The 16954-nt window shown below is 41.9% G+C and overlaps 1 protein-coding gene across 6 annotated transcripts in view; it reads right to left on the bottom strand.

The window, feature by feature from the left end:
• Positions 1-825: 825 nt before the first annotated feature.
• The window catches only part of TEC (tec protein tyrosine kinase), a 74194-nt gene continuing 58065 nt past the window's right edge, over positions 826-16954 (bottom strand). For 5 of the 6 annotated variants that reach the window (XM_081208869.1, XM_081208868.1, XM_081208870.1 and 2 more), the window contains exons 8-18: positions 14803-14868; positions 13960-14014; positions 13750-13829; positions 12397-12530; positions 11185-11259; positions 9118-9289; positions 6525-6741; positions 4730-4794; positions 4120-4238; positions 3349-3506; positions 826-2164 (exon numbers count right to left, since the gene is read on the bottom strand). In XM_081208869.1, coding sequence (XP_081064995.1) covers positions 2093-2164; positions 3349-3506; positions 4120-4238; positions 4730-4794; positions 6525-6741; positions 9118-9289; positions 11185-11259; positions 12397-12530; positions 13750-13829; positions 13960-14014; positions 14803-14868 — 1213 coding nt within the window. In that variant the 3' untranslated portion in view covers positions 826-2092. Of the gene's footprint in view, positions 2165-3348; positions 3507-3667; positions 4051-4080; positions 4239-4729; positions 4795-6524; positions 6742-9117; positions 9290-11184; positions 11260-12396; positions 12531-13749; positions 13830-13959; positions 14015-14802; positions 14869-16954 lie in introns of those variants that run through there. The other variant, XM_081208871.1, reaches the window with a different exon arrangement.

Below are 16954 nucleotides of genomic sequence, written 5' to 3'. Positions count from 1 at the left end.
TCAGACCCAGGCTCCCTATGCATGGGACAAGCAGAAGTTGGGACAAACCCTATGCTGCAAGTTTTGGAAAAAGTTGGTAGTGGATAGCATTCAGCATCTTGAAAATATGTATTTTAAGAAGAGCTGCTTTCTAGCTGTGCTAGAGATACCACTTGAAAGTTTGCGTGGACACAGATTTCAGAAGCCAGCAAGGTAGCTGAAAAAATGTCTCACCTCTTCCTATGACTAGAATTTTTCTAAGGTAATACAGTGGTACCTCTGTTGTCGAACGTAATCCGTTCCGGAAGAACGTTCGACTTCCGAAACGTTCGACAACCGAAGCACAGTGGGTGGTTGGCAAATTCAATTGAGAAAATTGAGGAACGTGCCTCAGAAGCTGTTCAACTTCCGAGGCACGTTTGAAAACGGAAGCATTCACTTCCGGGTTTTCGGCGTTAGGGTTCCGAAACCTTTGGCTTCTGAGACACTCAAAAACCGAGGTACCACTGTATTATGTAAAATAGCAGTTATTCAGATGCCATCTGCTTGAATTTATGCAGGTAATTCTGCTATCCTTGGGGATATAATTTGGATACTATGGAGCTCACGGTTACAAGGAATCATAATTTGATGTAATCTGTCAGGAGGCCTACCTTTTTGAGTTATAGCTTCTCTCCTGCATCTAAGGTGGCTTGGGTGTCTAGTAAAGCAGCACATGATCCCAGAGGTAGGATGTTGCAGAAGGCTTGAATCTTCCTTGTAATGTCACACTGTGTAGCGCAGCGAAACATCTTGGGGGAATCCTAATGCAAAAGTGTTAAAATTAATTCCAGACAAGTCTGGAAATAAAAATCCGTGGCACAGCCTTTATCAAGATTTCAAACAATATGCATTATTATTTATTGGACACATTTTTTGTACAATATTTCATGAGGCTTGCGAAGAGCATTTTATCAGCTGCAGCACAGTGACCAATAACTCTTCAGTTTATAATAACGCTGAAACTTTACTCTTTCAGCTCTTGGCGATGTGTTCAACTACATGTGCAACATAAAAAGGATTCAACAAGTTGTACTTTTCAAATCTTCCAAGAAAACCTAAAGTCCCATTCATATAAATACATGTGTGCAGTGTATATATTTACAGGATGTGAACTATATATATATATGTATATATATAAATATGAATGCTGTGTCAAAGCCCCCCCTAAGCAGGTTTTCTTCTTTATTTAATACATTTTCCTAATCCATAGGCTCAGCAGCAGCTTGTCATCCACTAGAACTTCTACTTTTTTTTTATCCCACCCTTCCTCTAAGAAACTCAAGAGAATCTCTTGTCCTCTCTCCCTTTGGCCTCTCAACAACCCTGTGAGGTAGGTTAGGTTGAAAGATAGCAATTGGCCCACAATCCCCATAAGGGTTTCATTGGTGAAGAGGGATTTGGAATCCAGCCTCTGCTAATATAGCACACTATCCAGTCACCAGTTCTCTATCCGCTAAGTGCTACAATGCGCAGTAGTCGTAGACTAGCTTCTGGTCTGCCTCTACAGTTATTCTGTAGAAAAAGTCCAGGTGAGAAGATTAAAAGAACACGGCCCTTCATTTGAGGTGGCACAGCTGAGAGGTGCTGCAGTGCCAACTATTAAAGGAAGCAGAACAAATGAGCACTGCAAGATCATGAGCAAAAGGCAATATTTAGAGCTTTGGTGAGCCAATGTTACACTGCATTTTCGGGAAAGCCTTGGAAACATTGCTGCTGAAGAATCTAGTCCTTGCCACTCCTCAACATTGGGTTGAAAGAAGTGGGAAGAGACTTTTATAAAATCCAGTTACTGCTCTGCAATTTAGGGCTCAAAGTGTGGTTCCATCCTGTTTCTTCCCCCAGCCAAGAACCATGTTTTCCACCTCATCAACCCTCATCAGTGTCTACTTCACAGACTGTTTAAATGGCTGAGAAAACTATGGCTATCTTGGTAAAACACTTCCTCTTAAGGAGAAGGAAACTCTGCGTTGTTGTCCTCTCTCTGTGTGTGGCCCTTTGAAGCAACATCCAGGAGCATGGCTTTTCAGAATGCTGTCTCTGCTGTGAACAACTTTGTTCCTCTCATGCCTTCTCAGGAAGCATCCTCTGCTATCGTATCAATCATCTGCAGCAAATCCTGAAATGTAGGGCGTCCCTCTGGTTTCTAGAAATTAATAGATAGCATTATTGTGAGCTGCCGATTCTTTAACTCTGATTAAAACAATATTTTTATTAACACAACAACAAAACAGCAGGTAAAAGCTAATAATTCAGTAGTAGAGAGGATTGTTCCACCGCTGCCACCTTTCCATTAATTCACCTGGTGTACTGCTCAGATGATCACAAATAATTGGGGGGGGGGGGACAATTGCAAATGAATAAAATAAATATTTTCAAAATAACATTAGAGACCTTCAGCCCAACCCGAGTTACAGAGGAAAAATAAATGGGTAAAAAGTATGGGGATTTTTATTTTTTAGAACAGAGAGTGAAGCAAATAATTTCTCATTCTTCACTGCTATTACTAAATCATATAGTCCATCCTCCAACTAAGCCCAGACTTTAGAAGTATCAGGATGAATTGGCTAACAACGATAAAGGTTTTATTTTGTTAGAGGGAAATCTTTTGCATGTATCTGATGTAAGCAATTCTACTTAATCCCCCCCCCAAAAAAATTGAAGGTGCAATGTCCTATAACAAGGCCAGTCACTTCTTGGTGTCACGGGTTCTCTAATTACTTCCCCCTTTCTATTTTTTGATGGCATCTCTCACCTGTGCCTCCAAAGTGATTCCATCAAGTAGGGATTGCTCATTCTTACAATTCGGGAACCATGCAAATTCCACTCAAAAGGCTTGTCCACACTGGAGCATGATGCCCTCCCTCGTTCACCTTTCCCCCTGTAAATGCAGGGTTCTTTGACCCTGCCCCCTTTGGACTTTCCAATGATTGGGGGGAAATAGCATTTAAAGAGGGGAAGGTCTGGGAAAACCATGGGATGCCCCTAAATTAATGGGGAGACAAGTCGGTGCAAATCCAGTTTGCTCCAGTGTACAGAAACCCTGGGTCTGTACTAGATTTCTCCTTTCAAATGATATAGAATCAGGATTTTGGAGTTGGAAGGAATCCCGAGGGTCATCTAGTCCAACCCCCAGCAATTTTTTTAACCAATGTTGGGCTCAAACCCAAGACCCTGAGATTCAGAGTCTCATGCTTTTACCGACTTCTTTTTTTTGCTCTGTTCTTTAGCCTTGATTGTTCTCTGTCTTCATAGTTAAGTATAAAGCATTCCTATATTGTATATCAGGGTTCACATGGAGATGTACAACTAAAAGATAAGGTACTGTACCTCATGCCAGCACAACAACATCACATCGTAAATATTCTTAGATGCTAACTTTGGCCGAAATAGACGGTGTCCTTGGCTAACAATAGTCACTACTTCATAGTTCGTGTTTGTCTCAAAGGGCATTTTGCCTTCAGTAAATACTTCCCACATGAGAACACCTGAAAAATTAAGAGACACAAAAAGACCATTGGCTGATTACCAGAGAGATGTTATCTAAACTAGAACATACATGTATCTGTAATGGCAAATCTGTTAACAGGAAATAATTCCTTTAAAGTTACTTATTGTCCCTTATGCCTGCTGGTCCCAAGTCTTCTAAGATAATTTAGAACTGACACTGGAACAGTAAGAATGAGAATAAGCCATATGGAGAAAAATTAGTTGGACTGAAGAGATAAATTATGTGTAACATCTAAGAGAAGGTTTGATGGCCTATTCATGCAACCATGACTATCACACGATGCTTCGGCTTATCAGATCTTCAGAAACCCCTCTCAAAGAGTGCTTTGAAAGGGGCTGAGACCCTTGAAGGTAAAAAATGTCAGGTGATTGAGAAATGGCCGGTTCTGCCCACCTGTCAAACCTGGTCCACAAGGGGTAGGTGAGATAAGAATCTGGCCCACTAGCCAAAGTGTTCTCCACCCCAGTTCTAAATAGTAAATACAAATTATGTGGGCAGTTTGTAGCCAATAGTAATAATACCTCCACATTTGTAGCCAATAGTAATAATACCTCCACATTTAAAATGGAATAAAAACATAGCCACCTTACCAAAAGACCAGACATCTGACTTGCTGCTGAACCTGCTATAATTGAAAACCTCTGGGGGGCACCACTTCACAGGAAACTTAGCACCTGAAGAGCTTGTGTACTGGTCATCAAGCACATACCTAAAAAAGGAAAACACTATATGATTCCTCCAGTCTGAAACCAGCCCTAGAAGCCCATCAAGAGGTAAGCGTTCACACCTCCATCTAGTGGCTACTTGTAAACTTCACAAACATCATTTGAAAGAATTAACTATGGAACTAATATTTAAACCTGCAACAACTTGTAATCTGTACTTGTACCCGCATTTATTGGTCACATGTATTAGGAGCTGTCAGGAATTTGACAACCGCAACTATTTGGTGTGTTTTTTTGTGTGTTTTTTTGCAGTTTCTGCAAGCCTCCATCTATGAGTGGAAAGACTTCTGAATCCACCAATCACAATGACATCATCTGATCCCCCCCCCCGCCCCCGGGAGTCTTCAGAAGTCCCTTTCAAAGCTGCATTTGGCTTATGCAGGCTCAGTCTAGGTACATATTCCAGTCCCCTTGTAATTTTCACACTTGCCAATGCAAAATGCACCAGTTCCACTTATATTCCAGGGGCCAGTACCTTGTCATTCCGAAGTCAGACACTTTCACCACCCCTGATTCGTTCACTAAGCAGTTTCTAGCAGCCTGGAGGAAAACACAGGCATGTTATTATTTACAGTGACGATACAGCCGGATAAGAATGTGCTAAGCTTAAATTTTGAAAACTGCAACTGTGCAGAGGCAACCCTGAAGGTAAAGGACCCCTGACCATTAGGTCCAGTTGCGGACGACTCTGGGGTTGCGCGCTCATCTCACTCTATAGGCCGAGGGAGCCGGTATTTGTCCGCAGACAGCTTCCGGGTCATGTGGCCAGCAGCGCACAGAAACGCCGTTTACCTTCCTGCCGGAGCAGTACCTATTTATCTACTTGCACTTTGACGTGCTTTCAAACTGCTAGGTGGGCAGGAGCTGGGACAGAACAACGGGAGCTCACCCCGTCACAGGGATTCGAACCGCCAACCTTCCAATCGGCAAGCCCTAGGCTCAGTGGTTTAGACCACACAGTGCCACCCGCATGTAACACACCTCAAGTGGCTGCCTCAGGTGGAGGCATATTTTGGATGCCAGCAGAATGAGAAGCAGGCGTATTTTCAAGGGACAGGAGCTATAGCAAATATTACAAAAAGGGATTGTAGACCCTAACAAATTTATTGCATAATAAGCTCTCGTTGGCCAGATCCCAAGTTCAGCTAGGACTGAAGTGGCTTTCATAAAATACTTAAGCCAACTTGAACATCACATACTCATATTTGGGGTGGCTAAAAATAATAGGTAGCTTTGGTGCCTCATTCTCACATGGGGATACACCTGTCTGAAATCAGTTCCCAGTCTGAAAATATCTTGAAGTTTCCACATGAAAGCATAAGAAAAAGAAAAGGCTATCTGTTCCTTAATGATCTGAGAGTCAAAATAACATATTTATTAGTTACATTTGTATCCTCGCCCATGTCCAAAGATCTCAAATAAGTGACATGCACGACTCCTGAGCAGGAGTTTGGCTACTATTCCAACAGAAAGCAATACTTAATGATGAAGACTAACAATATCAGATGTACCAGGGACTCTTAAATCATTAGTGACTGTATCCTGTAGCCTATGCAGGCATGGGGTAACCAAATGCAAAGAAAACCAGGATACTAGCAGAGATGCCAAAGTGAGAATTTTGGCAAGTGCAACTCATCATGCAGGGTAAAGCATATTCCAGTGGTTTCTAACCAGTGCGCTATGGCACCCTGGGGTGCCTTGAATGATGGTCAAGGGTGCTGCGGGCAACACTTCCCTCTTCTGATGCCCTCTTGTGTCTCTGCCTCCTCAAGGCTTGCGCACCTGTTTATTGCAGCAGTCCTGGTTATAAGCTCTGCAGACGAATTGTGCCTCTGGGAGGGACCTCTCTTTGGGGCAAGGGGGGGCAGCTCAGAGACCGGGGACAGCAACAGCGGCTGCCCAGAGGACTCCCAAGGAGAGGGGAGAGGAGAGGAGGCTGAGAGAACACTCCACATGGGAAGGTGTTCAAAAAGGGGGTGAGGGGTTGTCAGCTCTGCAGGCAAGGGGTGATATAACTGGGCTCCTGAGCCCCACAGGGGTGCCGAAGAAAGAATGTAGTTGGTTAAGGGAGCCATGGACTCAAAAAGGTTGAAAACCTCTGGCATATGTTAAGGGATAAGAATGTTGCTTTCCTTTCCCTTTGGTCACCCCAACTGAGTAAGACAATATTTATAAACCACCAAAAACAGTGGCATTTTGAACACCGTTTCCTTAATAATTACGTTTTCTACACAAAGCAAAATATAAAGACTCTTCAGTATATTATTTACCAGATCTCTGTGAATAAAGCTGTTTCTCTCCAGGTACTCCATCCCTTCACAAACATCCTGGCACATTGTCAGCAGATGGTCTTTTGTAAAGTGTCCACGTCTTTGCCGTAGGTAATTCAGAAGGCAGCCGTGCTCCATGAACTCTGTCACTATGTAAATAGGTCTCTGCTGGGTGCAGACACCATACAGCTGGACTAATTTTGGATGCGTCAACTTCCTGAAAGGAATTAAAATACATATATTTAATTGCCTCTGCTGAGCGACCAGCTGTCTTTGGCCATTCCCTAAAGCTGCCCAAACTATTTCTATCTCAGCTGGTCATTTATAAGACTTATCACTATGACTTTTAAGAATTGTGTCTGAGTTACGTTTTTTCCTACTCCCTCCATTTGCTTTTTCGTGCACATCATGTCTAAAAGACTGAGCTGAGGGTTTGACTCCTGGTATTTGTGGGACACTATGAGAGTCTTTTCTTTTTAAATTATTTTTAAATTATTTTATTTATTTTGACAAAGTAATAATCATAAATAAATAAGAATAAAAATGTGCACCCCACCACTGAGACCATTCTATTGTAGCTATCCAAGCTTCCAATATTTCAACACCTCTTGCGATGGTTTGACCCCTTTCCGTTTTAACAGTACAAATTCTACAAACACCCTCCATATCTCCTCAGAATCATTTCTCCTGCTTAGTCCCCATCTTACCTTAATGGCACAAGTTAATTTATCATTAATAGCTACACCCCACACCTCTTTAAACCATTCTTCTATATTATATTCTGCCTGCCCCTTCCTCTTCCCGGCTATAATAATGCGTGCAGCTGTCAATAATTTTGTGAACAAGTCCTTCATAGCCTGCGAACCTTCCACTCCATCGTAAATTGATAATGCTACCTCTGGACTTTCCGTCAGCTCTAACCCAGTCATTTCTGTTATCTCCTTAAAGACCCTTTGCCAGAAAAATTGTACATATTTAAACCCCCACCGCATATGAACATAATTCCCTGTTCCCTGGCATCCCCTCCAACAAAACACCAAATATACTCTGAGAGCTTTTTTAGACAAAGGGTGGAATAAAAATACAGTGGTACCTCGGGTTAAGTACTTAATTCGTTCCAGAGGTCCGTTCTTAACTTGAATCTGTTCTTAACCTGAAGCACCACGGGGGGGGGCCACTAGGGGCGCATTGGAAGATGGCCGACAATACCATCTCTCCGACCCACACGGGGTAATTAAGAGGCTGTTATGGGAGTAGGCAACCTCCCTTGTTGCCCCAAGGAAATGAGGAACACTGCCCTTGCCTGCTGTGCCTATAAATCACCCCCTAATTCAAAAGAAGGGGGTGAGGGCCCTAGGCAGAATGCCCCCGTGTGGACCTCAGCTCTCCTGGACACTGTCTCTGATCGCGCACTAGCTGCAGCAATTTGGAATGAATAATTACAAAAGAAGCAAATGCACATATTTCAAGTGAAGAAGGGGAGTGAAGTCTGCTAATTTAAGTGACCTCTGCGAAAGAAGACAACGGGTTGGAGAAACAGGAATATTTTACGATGAAGATACACCAAAGGCGGGGTATGTTGACAACGGGGCTGAATGGGGAGGACGACCTTTTTTACTTTCCTTCTATGTGATTTACAAGAACCCCTCCTCGTTTAGAATCGTCGGTTGAACTGACCCAAGCAGGGTGATTAAGGTCTGTGTGGAGATAAACTTTAACCAAAAGTATGCTTTATGGAGATTGAGAAGCAATAAGAGCTTTTGGAATGGCGCAGCAATTAATTCGGAGTCGCCATCTTGCCAAAGGATTTATAGCCGGGAGGAGGAACGGACATGTTTTCAGACTGCATTCCTGGTGAATCTCCTCAGAGGTTTTGAGAAAGGAGGCAGATTGGTGAAGATTAATGACGCTAAGACTGTTTTGATGTATGGAAGTGATGTTATATGGAAAACGTCTGGATATGGCTAAATATGGATAAAAAAAATAATATCCACACAGGATATTACCACATGTTCTAACCAGCTTGTGGAGACTATCAGAGGTCACAAAGAGAAAGGAAAAATATATGAAAATAACAACAAGAGATGTGGAAAAATAATAAGAAAGGACTGGATAGTACTGTGAACATCATAAGGTTAGATTTGTGGACATTAAAACAGCAGTAAGAAGCAAGAAGTTGATTGGATCCCCTTCGGAACTTGAAATATGGGTACCCCCAACAGAAATTTAAAATTGGGCTGTATAATTTGGAATTTATGTAATTTGGTTTGATTTGATGTGATTGGTCGGTTAATAAAAAATTATTCTTAACCTGAAGCACTACTTTAGCTAATGGGGCCTCCTGCTGCTGCTGCGCCGCCGAAGCATGATCTCTGTTCTCATCCTGAAGCAAAGTTCTTAACCCAAGGTACTATTTCTGGGTTAGCAGAGTCTGTAACCTGAAGCGTATGTAACCTGAAGCATATGTAACCCGAGGTACCACTGTACTTTAAATAAATAAAGCTGCATGCAAATACCCTAGGGAGAAGATACATAAGGACCAGGCTCTTTAGGGTTTTAAAAGCAAAGCCTAGCACTTGTACACGTTACTTACATCATCACTTTAGCTTCTTCTATGAAGTCCTCTTCATACATTGCACCTTCTCGGATTGCTTTGATGGCCACTTTATATTGCGCTCTCCATTTGCCAAGGCGCACCACGCCAAAAAGGCCGCTGCCCAACTCTCTCATGAAGGTGAGCTCGGCAGGATTGATCTCCCATTTCTCTACAAGGGAGGAAAATAAAACAAAGGTGTTCAGAGGAAGACAATGTTTATGCCCCCGTGGTTCCCTTTTTCTTTTTCTGAAAGAGACCCAGCCAAAACCATTATCCATCCTTTCCCACAACCAGAGAACTTTTGGCACTCGCTGCAGGATCCCCACTTCTCATTCTCAAAGCCTTCCTTAAAAAATGGAAAGTTGGGACATCTTTCTCAAAGAAGATGACTCCACAGCAACTGGATCTTCAGGAATCCTCTCCACTCAACAGGTTTCTGATACAGACAAATCTTTCACAGGAGACATTTTATTGAGGGCTCTTCCAAGCAGTTTTCAGCTTGACTGACGCTTTCTAGGCAGGGGTCCAAGCGGTATCCCCTCTTGTCCCTGCTCCTTTTCCCATGGAAAACCCACTATTCAGTTCTAAATCAGAGCAAACGTAAACCAAGAGAAAACCCGGAGTGCAACAAAAGGAAGGTGTGGATAGGTCCAAACCAACAAATGTAGAGTGTACTGTAATCCACTTGCCCCTTCTGAAGCAACATCTCTCATGCTTCTCACACTTGACAGAAGCCAACCCAGCCTTTGTTTGCTAAAATACAAGCACTGCGATCTGGTACTTCTCTGGGCCACTTCTCAAGAAAGCTTCAACCCCTAATGTGTCAGATTATGCTTTTGTAATTTAAGACATTACTCCACATCCCATCTGTCGTTAACATGGTGATTAATTCTTGTTCCAGCATCTTTCAGTCTAGTGCCAATATTTCCCCTTTCCCCCTTAGTCTAGTTATACTCTCTTATATTTCATATGAATTACTGTTGGACCTAACCTATCATAATAATCATAGAGTAGGGGAAGAGTAGATCCTACTATATTGTCCTGGGAAAGGCTATTTTAAGGCCTAAACGAGACACAACCCCAATCACAGGATTGGTGCTTGTGTGTTTGCTTTCTTCTTTGTTGTTGTTTAGTCGTGTCCGACTCTTCGTGACCCCATGGACCAGAGCACGCCAGGCACTCCTGTCTTCCACTGCCTCCCGCAGTTTGGTCAAACTCATGCTGGTAGCTTCGAGAACACTGCCCAACCATCTCGTCCTCTGTCGTCCCCTTCTCCTTGTGCCCTCCATCTTTCCCAACATCAGGGTCTTTTCCAGGGAGTCTTCTCTTCTCATGAGGTGGCCAAAGTATTGGAACCTCAGCTTCATGATCTGCCCTTCCAGTGAGCACTCAGGGCTGATTTCCCTAAGAATGGATAGGTTTGATCTTCTTGCAGTCCATGGGACTCTCAAGAGTCTCCTCTAGCACCATAATTCAAAAGCATCAATTCTTCGGCGATCAGCCTTCTTTATGGTCCAGCTCTCACTTCCATACATCACTACTGGGAAAACCATAGCTTTAACTATACGGACCTTTGTTGGCAAGGTGATGTCTCTGCTTTTATTAGAAGGCTCTTTTCCAAGAGGTGTAGGGATGGGGCTCTTTTAACTCTTTGTTCCTGTGGCTGCTAGTTGCTCTGGGCTAACATTACAAGTGCCAATGTCAACTTCCCTGGGGCAAATAGGAACCATGGAGGTGAGGATCTAAAACAGGACCGTGGCAGGGGCAAAGAGTTAAAAAAAACCCACCCTTCATGCAGTGGTCCTCATCCAGATTGCCCCATTCCACGGCTGTTATTTAGTCAATTAAAAACAAGCATGTAAGGGCCATCACATGACTGTCATGTCTAATTTCATCAACTGTAGGCTTACAGAGTTGATAAGGCTTTTCAGCACTGCAGATGTTGAACTATCCGTTACCAAGAGCATAAGATACTCAATTTCAAACAAAATTGCCTCTTTGTTGATTTACAGAATCCCCACACTTTCAAAATAAATATTTTGTTATGTAGGTGTGTAAACGTACCATAACTGAATCCTGCCGTAGTTGGGGAGGGCTTCACCTTTGGAGTCACTGGGTATCGTAACCTTGTAACAAGACCTGAAAGTTTGGGGGAAATCCATATGGAGACTATATCAGGAATTAGGAAGGGTAGTAATGTAGTCCTGCTATTATTAGTGCTTACCATTAATTTGGGTTGCCATATTTTTGTTAATTAATAATCATTCACTTTGCTGCCAAATATGTTAAGATATAATAAAATGCCGTATTTTTCGCTCTATAAGACGCACCAGACCACAAGACGCACCTAGTTTTTGGAGGAGGAAAACAAGAAAAAAAATATTCTGAATCTCAGAAGCCAGAACAGCAAGAGGGATCGCTGTGCAGTGAAAGCAGCAATCCCTCTCGCTGTTCTGGCTTCTGGGATAGCTGCGCAGACTGCATTCGCTCCATGAGACGCACACACATTTCCCCTTACTTTTTAGGAGGGAAAAAGTGAGTCTTATAGAGCAAAAAATACGGTAAGTGTTCTCAGAAGCTTAAAAAATTAGGAGCAGCCTGCAGTTAAAAATGTTCAAGGGTATAGAATACATTACAAGGATAATTTGGAACCACGAAGGTTAAAAAAAAGTCAAATAAGAGGGGGAGCACAGGAGGGGTACAGAATAATAGTTTGCTTTCTTGCGCAAATACCAAACGTACAGTATCCAGGGAAAACACCCCAATTATTATTTAAAAACTAAAAGTCTACATCTAACTTGTTTCTCCAGCAGCAGACGACCCCCATGCTGAACTTCAAATTATTTTTTGAAACTGAAGGGAGTTTTAGGGTCAAGGTGTGATAAAGCATGGAATACTACTGTAAAACAAATCCAAAAACCCCACTTGGGTACACAGGGTTCATCTGGACTTCCTTTCGGATCGCATTTCTAGGCACACATCCACACTTTCCTCAGCACTTTCCCCATGAAAACCCACTCTTTGCTGCTGAATTGGAGCAAAGAACAATCCGTGGAAAACCCAAATTGCCATTTGTTCTGATTTCGCATTAAAGAGTGGGTTTTCCTACAGAAAGCGGCAGGGGTGGGGCGTGCTTGGAGACAGAGCTTGAAAATGCAGAGCTATGCAGGGGGCAACAGGCTCTCTAGCTAGGAAGATGTACTTGTCTCCCGAAGTTATGCAACTAGATTGTTAAGCAGCATTCAATCAAGTGATAAAAAACTTGGACTCATTTACCTGCAGCGTTGTGTTTATGATACTCAATTAGCTCAGGAATGGAGTCAAATAAATGTTTTTCAGCTAGGTAGTACTGCTTTTGTGATGTCATCGTTTCTTTTATATGGTAGTGTCTTATTCCAGATAACCCTTCTCTAAAAATAACAATAAGAATAATTTGGTTTTTCATTTACTCTAGACATAATTATGTTACGTATTTTGCTAATAAAGTATTTTACTAAAACATTTACAAGTGTTTTTCAATCAGCAGAGTAACTGAGGCACAAACTTTGCCCTGAAACTGTTAACTGAAGTGAGCTGCTAGAGAACAATTACAGTCTTTGCCTCTTTTGTTCACAACGATTGTGAAAATGCAACTACAATAGAAGTAGGCAGGTAGCTTAAGCACAAGCACTCACACATGTGTGAGACCAACCCTACAAGCTAGTAAAGTTATTTAGTCTACCCCAGGCTTGTAATACCAGCATTTTAAAAATTCAAATTGAGAGAGAAGGAAGAATAAAAAGCAACATTAAAGAAAACAAACAAATACATTTCTGGTGAACTTTACAGCTATATATATATTCCCGATGATAGTTGTTAATAATAATAATAATAATAATAATAATAATAATAATAATAAATTATTTATTATTTATACCCCGCCCATCTGGCTGAGCTTCCCAAGCCACTCTAGGTGGCTCCCAATCAAGTGTTAAAAACAGTACAGCGTTACATATTAAAAACTTCCCTGAACAGGGCTGCCTTCAGATGTCTTCTGAATGTCAGGTAGTTATTTATCTCTTTGACATCTGATGGGAGGGCATTCCACAGCAACTTACATAAAGTGTATCCTTGGTATGTGCAAAGGCAATGCACAGGATCCATTCTGAGGCTTAAGTGAACAAAGAGAGTTCCTCATGAAAATGGAGGCGAGGGGCTGAGGGGCTGCCTCACAGTTTCATGGGAATCTGTGGTCAGCAAACGCCAGCCTTTACAGATGTGGATGAGACTTTGGACTGAAGTCGAGAGAAGCTCTGACTTTAATGCGGGTGGTCATATAGCCCATCAGAAATTAATTTAAAGACTGTTCCCACCTTCTTAATTATTCTAAACTTCCATTACCAAAGAAGAGACCAGTTCCAACTAGCTAGAATAATAAAACCAATCCTAGGACATCATTTGATCTAATTTAGTTGACGCAATGACCTGTTTGGATAATTGAGTGGAGGCACACGTTTCAGCTTACTTCTACAGAAAAGGTTTGATGATAAAATATGTGTGATTTGTCTTAAATGAGGAAGCCAGATGTTTATATGCATACAAGCAAGAAATCGTCAAGGGGGGGTATAATCTGTGGATTGAGCAACTTACCCTCCAAATTTTGCATAAAGGGATACTGTATATAACCCTGGTTGACTAGAGTCCCTCACCATGAAACCACCTTCTTTATCCTAAAATCCAATAAAAAAAATGAAAACTTCATTCATCAAGCTTTTCCTATTTGAATTATTCAAGCATATGAAATAAAGTTGGTTTAAGTTTTTATGTTGTACTTGGAAACATTATAAAGCAAATGCTCACTTCGTTTCTTAGGAGTTGTTCAGCTTTGCTTCTGTTTAGATTTCGACAGTACCATCTAAAGAGAAAGGAGGGGGAAATAAAAAGCTGTAATATGTTAGGCTGCTCACTTTGGATGTGACATGGAACAGATCCAGTTCAGACATCCTGCTGATCCCTTAACCACGCTTAAGAATTTGGGAATAGGTTATGAGCTCCTTCGCCCATGCCATTATTCTCTCTTCTGTGTTTATTCCCTATAAATGCATACAGAAATACACACACCACATTTCTGTTTACCATGGTTTAGTGTTAAATATCTGCATTGTTAAAAAAATATTGATGCTAACCGGATTCTCTCTCAGTTAATAAAGGAGCATGATTAAGACAGACAAGGAAAATGTGTGGGAATGTTTGTGCTGAAGCGGTGTGAAGGGGGAGCTCAAACCACGAACTGCCTTTAATATCTTAATCATGGTAAATAAAATAGCGGCGTTATGTCTGTAACAAGTCACAAGGAGTTCTGAATTAGCTTTATTTCCTTGTGATGTGTACTCATATATGCATATATCAATTTTTCTTAATGTAAAATGTGAAGTGGCCCTTAGCTGCTCTACTGTGTTGATTTTCTGTGAATAAAGAGGGTAAGTATCAGTAGGTGTTTTACAGAACAACAGCTTTTATGAAGTTTTGGAACCGGTCAGGAGTGCTTTTTTAAATGTTAGCTTACTCTCAAACTGGTGAATGAAGAATACTGTAGAAGTGTATGTCAGAGCTCACTTGATTCAGCCAATTATTTTTATTCAGTTGCCAAAATACATACATACAGAATTTGCTCCTGGGTACTACATTTAAGTATTTACTTACTCATATTGATCTAGACTGTTGGACTTCTTTCCTGTTACATAGTTGCTTGGAATATATCCTTTGCTTCTAGAAGTGACCAAAAGAAACCCATGCTTAGAAAACACGTATTATAACAATGTCAGAGTAATAAACTTGCATTTATTTATAAATTCCACAGTCATCTATCTAGCCCACACAGGGTATTCAAAGCAATGCACAGGATAATAAATATATATATATAGAGAGAGAGAGAGAGAGAGAGAGAGAGAGAGAGACGCGGGTGGCGCTTTGGGTAAAACCTCAGCGCCTAGGACTTGCCAATCAGAACGTCGGCGGTTCGAATCCCCGCGGCGGGGTGCGCTCCCGTCGTTCAGTCCCAGAGCCTGCCAACCTAGCAGTTCGAAAGCACCCTCGGGTGCAAGTAGATAAATAGGGACCGCTTACCAGCGGGAAGGTAAACGGCGTTCGGTGTGCTGCGCTGGCTCGCCAGATGCAGCTTGTCACGCTGGCCACGTGACCCGGAAGTGTCTGCAGACAGCGCTGGCTCCCGGCCTATAGAGTGAGATGAGCGCACAACCCTAGAGTCTGCCAAGACTGGCCCGTACGGGCAGGGGTACCTTTACATATATATATATATATATATATATATATATATATATATATATATATATATGCAGGTTTTGGTGTCTTCGGGTGTCTTCCCGTGTAAGAGTTGGGGTGTCTAGGCGACGTTTCGACGAGGTCTCACTCGTCATCTTCAGGCTGGTGCTTTCGGCTTCTTGTTACTAGAACAGAGCAGGGTCTCAGTGTTTGAGTTCCTATAAATACTGTTGAGGGGGTGTGGTGTATAGCCTCCAACGTTCTGGGCAGAGAGGAAGTTCCCAGGTTAATGTGCCTTTTCTTCTTTTGTTCATTAATTACTTGAGGGATATCTTGAGTGATTACTTGAGTGATATTCTGAGTACCACTTAGGAGGGTCATTAGGTGTGGATTAGTTGCTAAAGCTTTCGTGTCTTGACCTCTTGAGCTTGTGAAAAGTTTTTCTGAGAAGATGGCTGTACTGCACTTAGTTGTGCTCTGGAAGTGCACTTAGTTGTGCTCTGGAAGTGCACTTAGTTGTGCTCTGGAAGTGCAGTACAGCCATCTTCTCAGAAAAACTTTTCACAAGCTCAAGAGGTCAAGACACGAAAGCTTTAGCAACTAATCCACACCTAATGACCCTCCTAAGTGGTACTCAGAATATCACTCAAGTAATCACTCAAGATATCCCTCAAGTAATTAATGAACAAAAGAAGAAAAGGCACATTAACCTGGGAACTTCCTCTCTGCCCAGAACGTTGGAGGCTATACACCACACCCCCTCAACAGTATTTATAGGAACTCAAACACTGAGACCCTGCTCTGTTCTAGTAACAAGAAGCCGAAAGCACCAGCCTGAAGATGACGAGTGAGACCTCGTCGAAACGTCGCCTAGACACCCCAACTCTTACACGGGAAGACACCCGAAGACACCAAAACCTGCATTCCTGTACCCGTGAAAATCTACGAAAGCATATATATATATATATATATATATATGGTTGCTTTCAACATATGTATTAGTGCTACTAACATTTTTCTCATTATAAATCAAGAAATTAATGCGAACTCTTATTCCCAGCATCTTTTAAAATATATTCTTTATTGCATGTTGAAGGTGCATCAATCAAATTTTGGATCCATCTATTTAATCTTCATGATAAACACAGAAGGCAGCATGTTGAATGGAGCACTTATTGCACATATTACACTTTTGCTGAAGGAACTGGTACATGCTCAAGGTCTGGTTGCTAACACACAAAGCCCTAAATAACTCAGGACCAAGTCATCTGAAAGACCACCTGTCCCTTTATAGATGCTTAAATCATCTGGGGAAATTCTACTTGTGGTACCACACCCTGCTGAATATGATAGGATAGTGACCTGAAAGCAGTATTTCCTGCTGTTGCCCCTATACTATGGAATGCCCTTCCCTCTGCCCGTTAAGTTGCTTCAGATATATTGGAAATACATCTCTTTTTCTCCAGGATTTCCCTGACCCATACGATCAGACTCTGTTTTATGTGTCTGAATCCCTGCTTTTCTACTACTGTTCACTGTTTTATGCTGTATTTTTATTTTAGTGGTATTATTT

Source organism: Podarcis bocagei (genome assembly GCF_964188305.1).
Source record: "Podarcis bocagei genome assembly, chromosome: 9".
NCBI classification, from domain to species: domain Eukaryota; kingdom Metazoa; phylum Chordata; class Lepidosauria; order Squamata; family Lacertidae; genus Podarcis; species Podarcis bocagei.
This window is presented reverse-complemented; position numbering and strand designations above follow the sequence as displayed.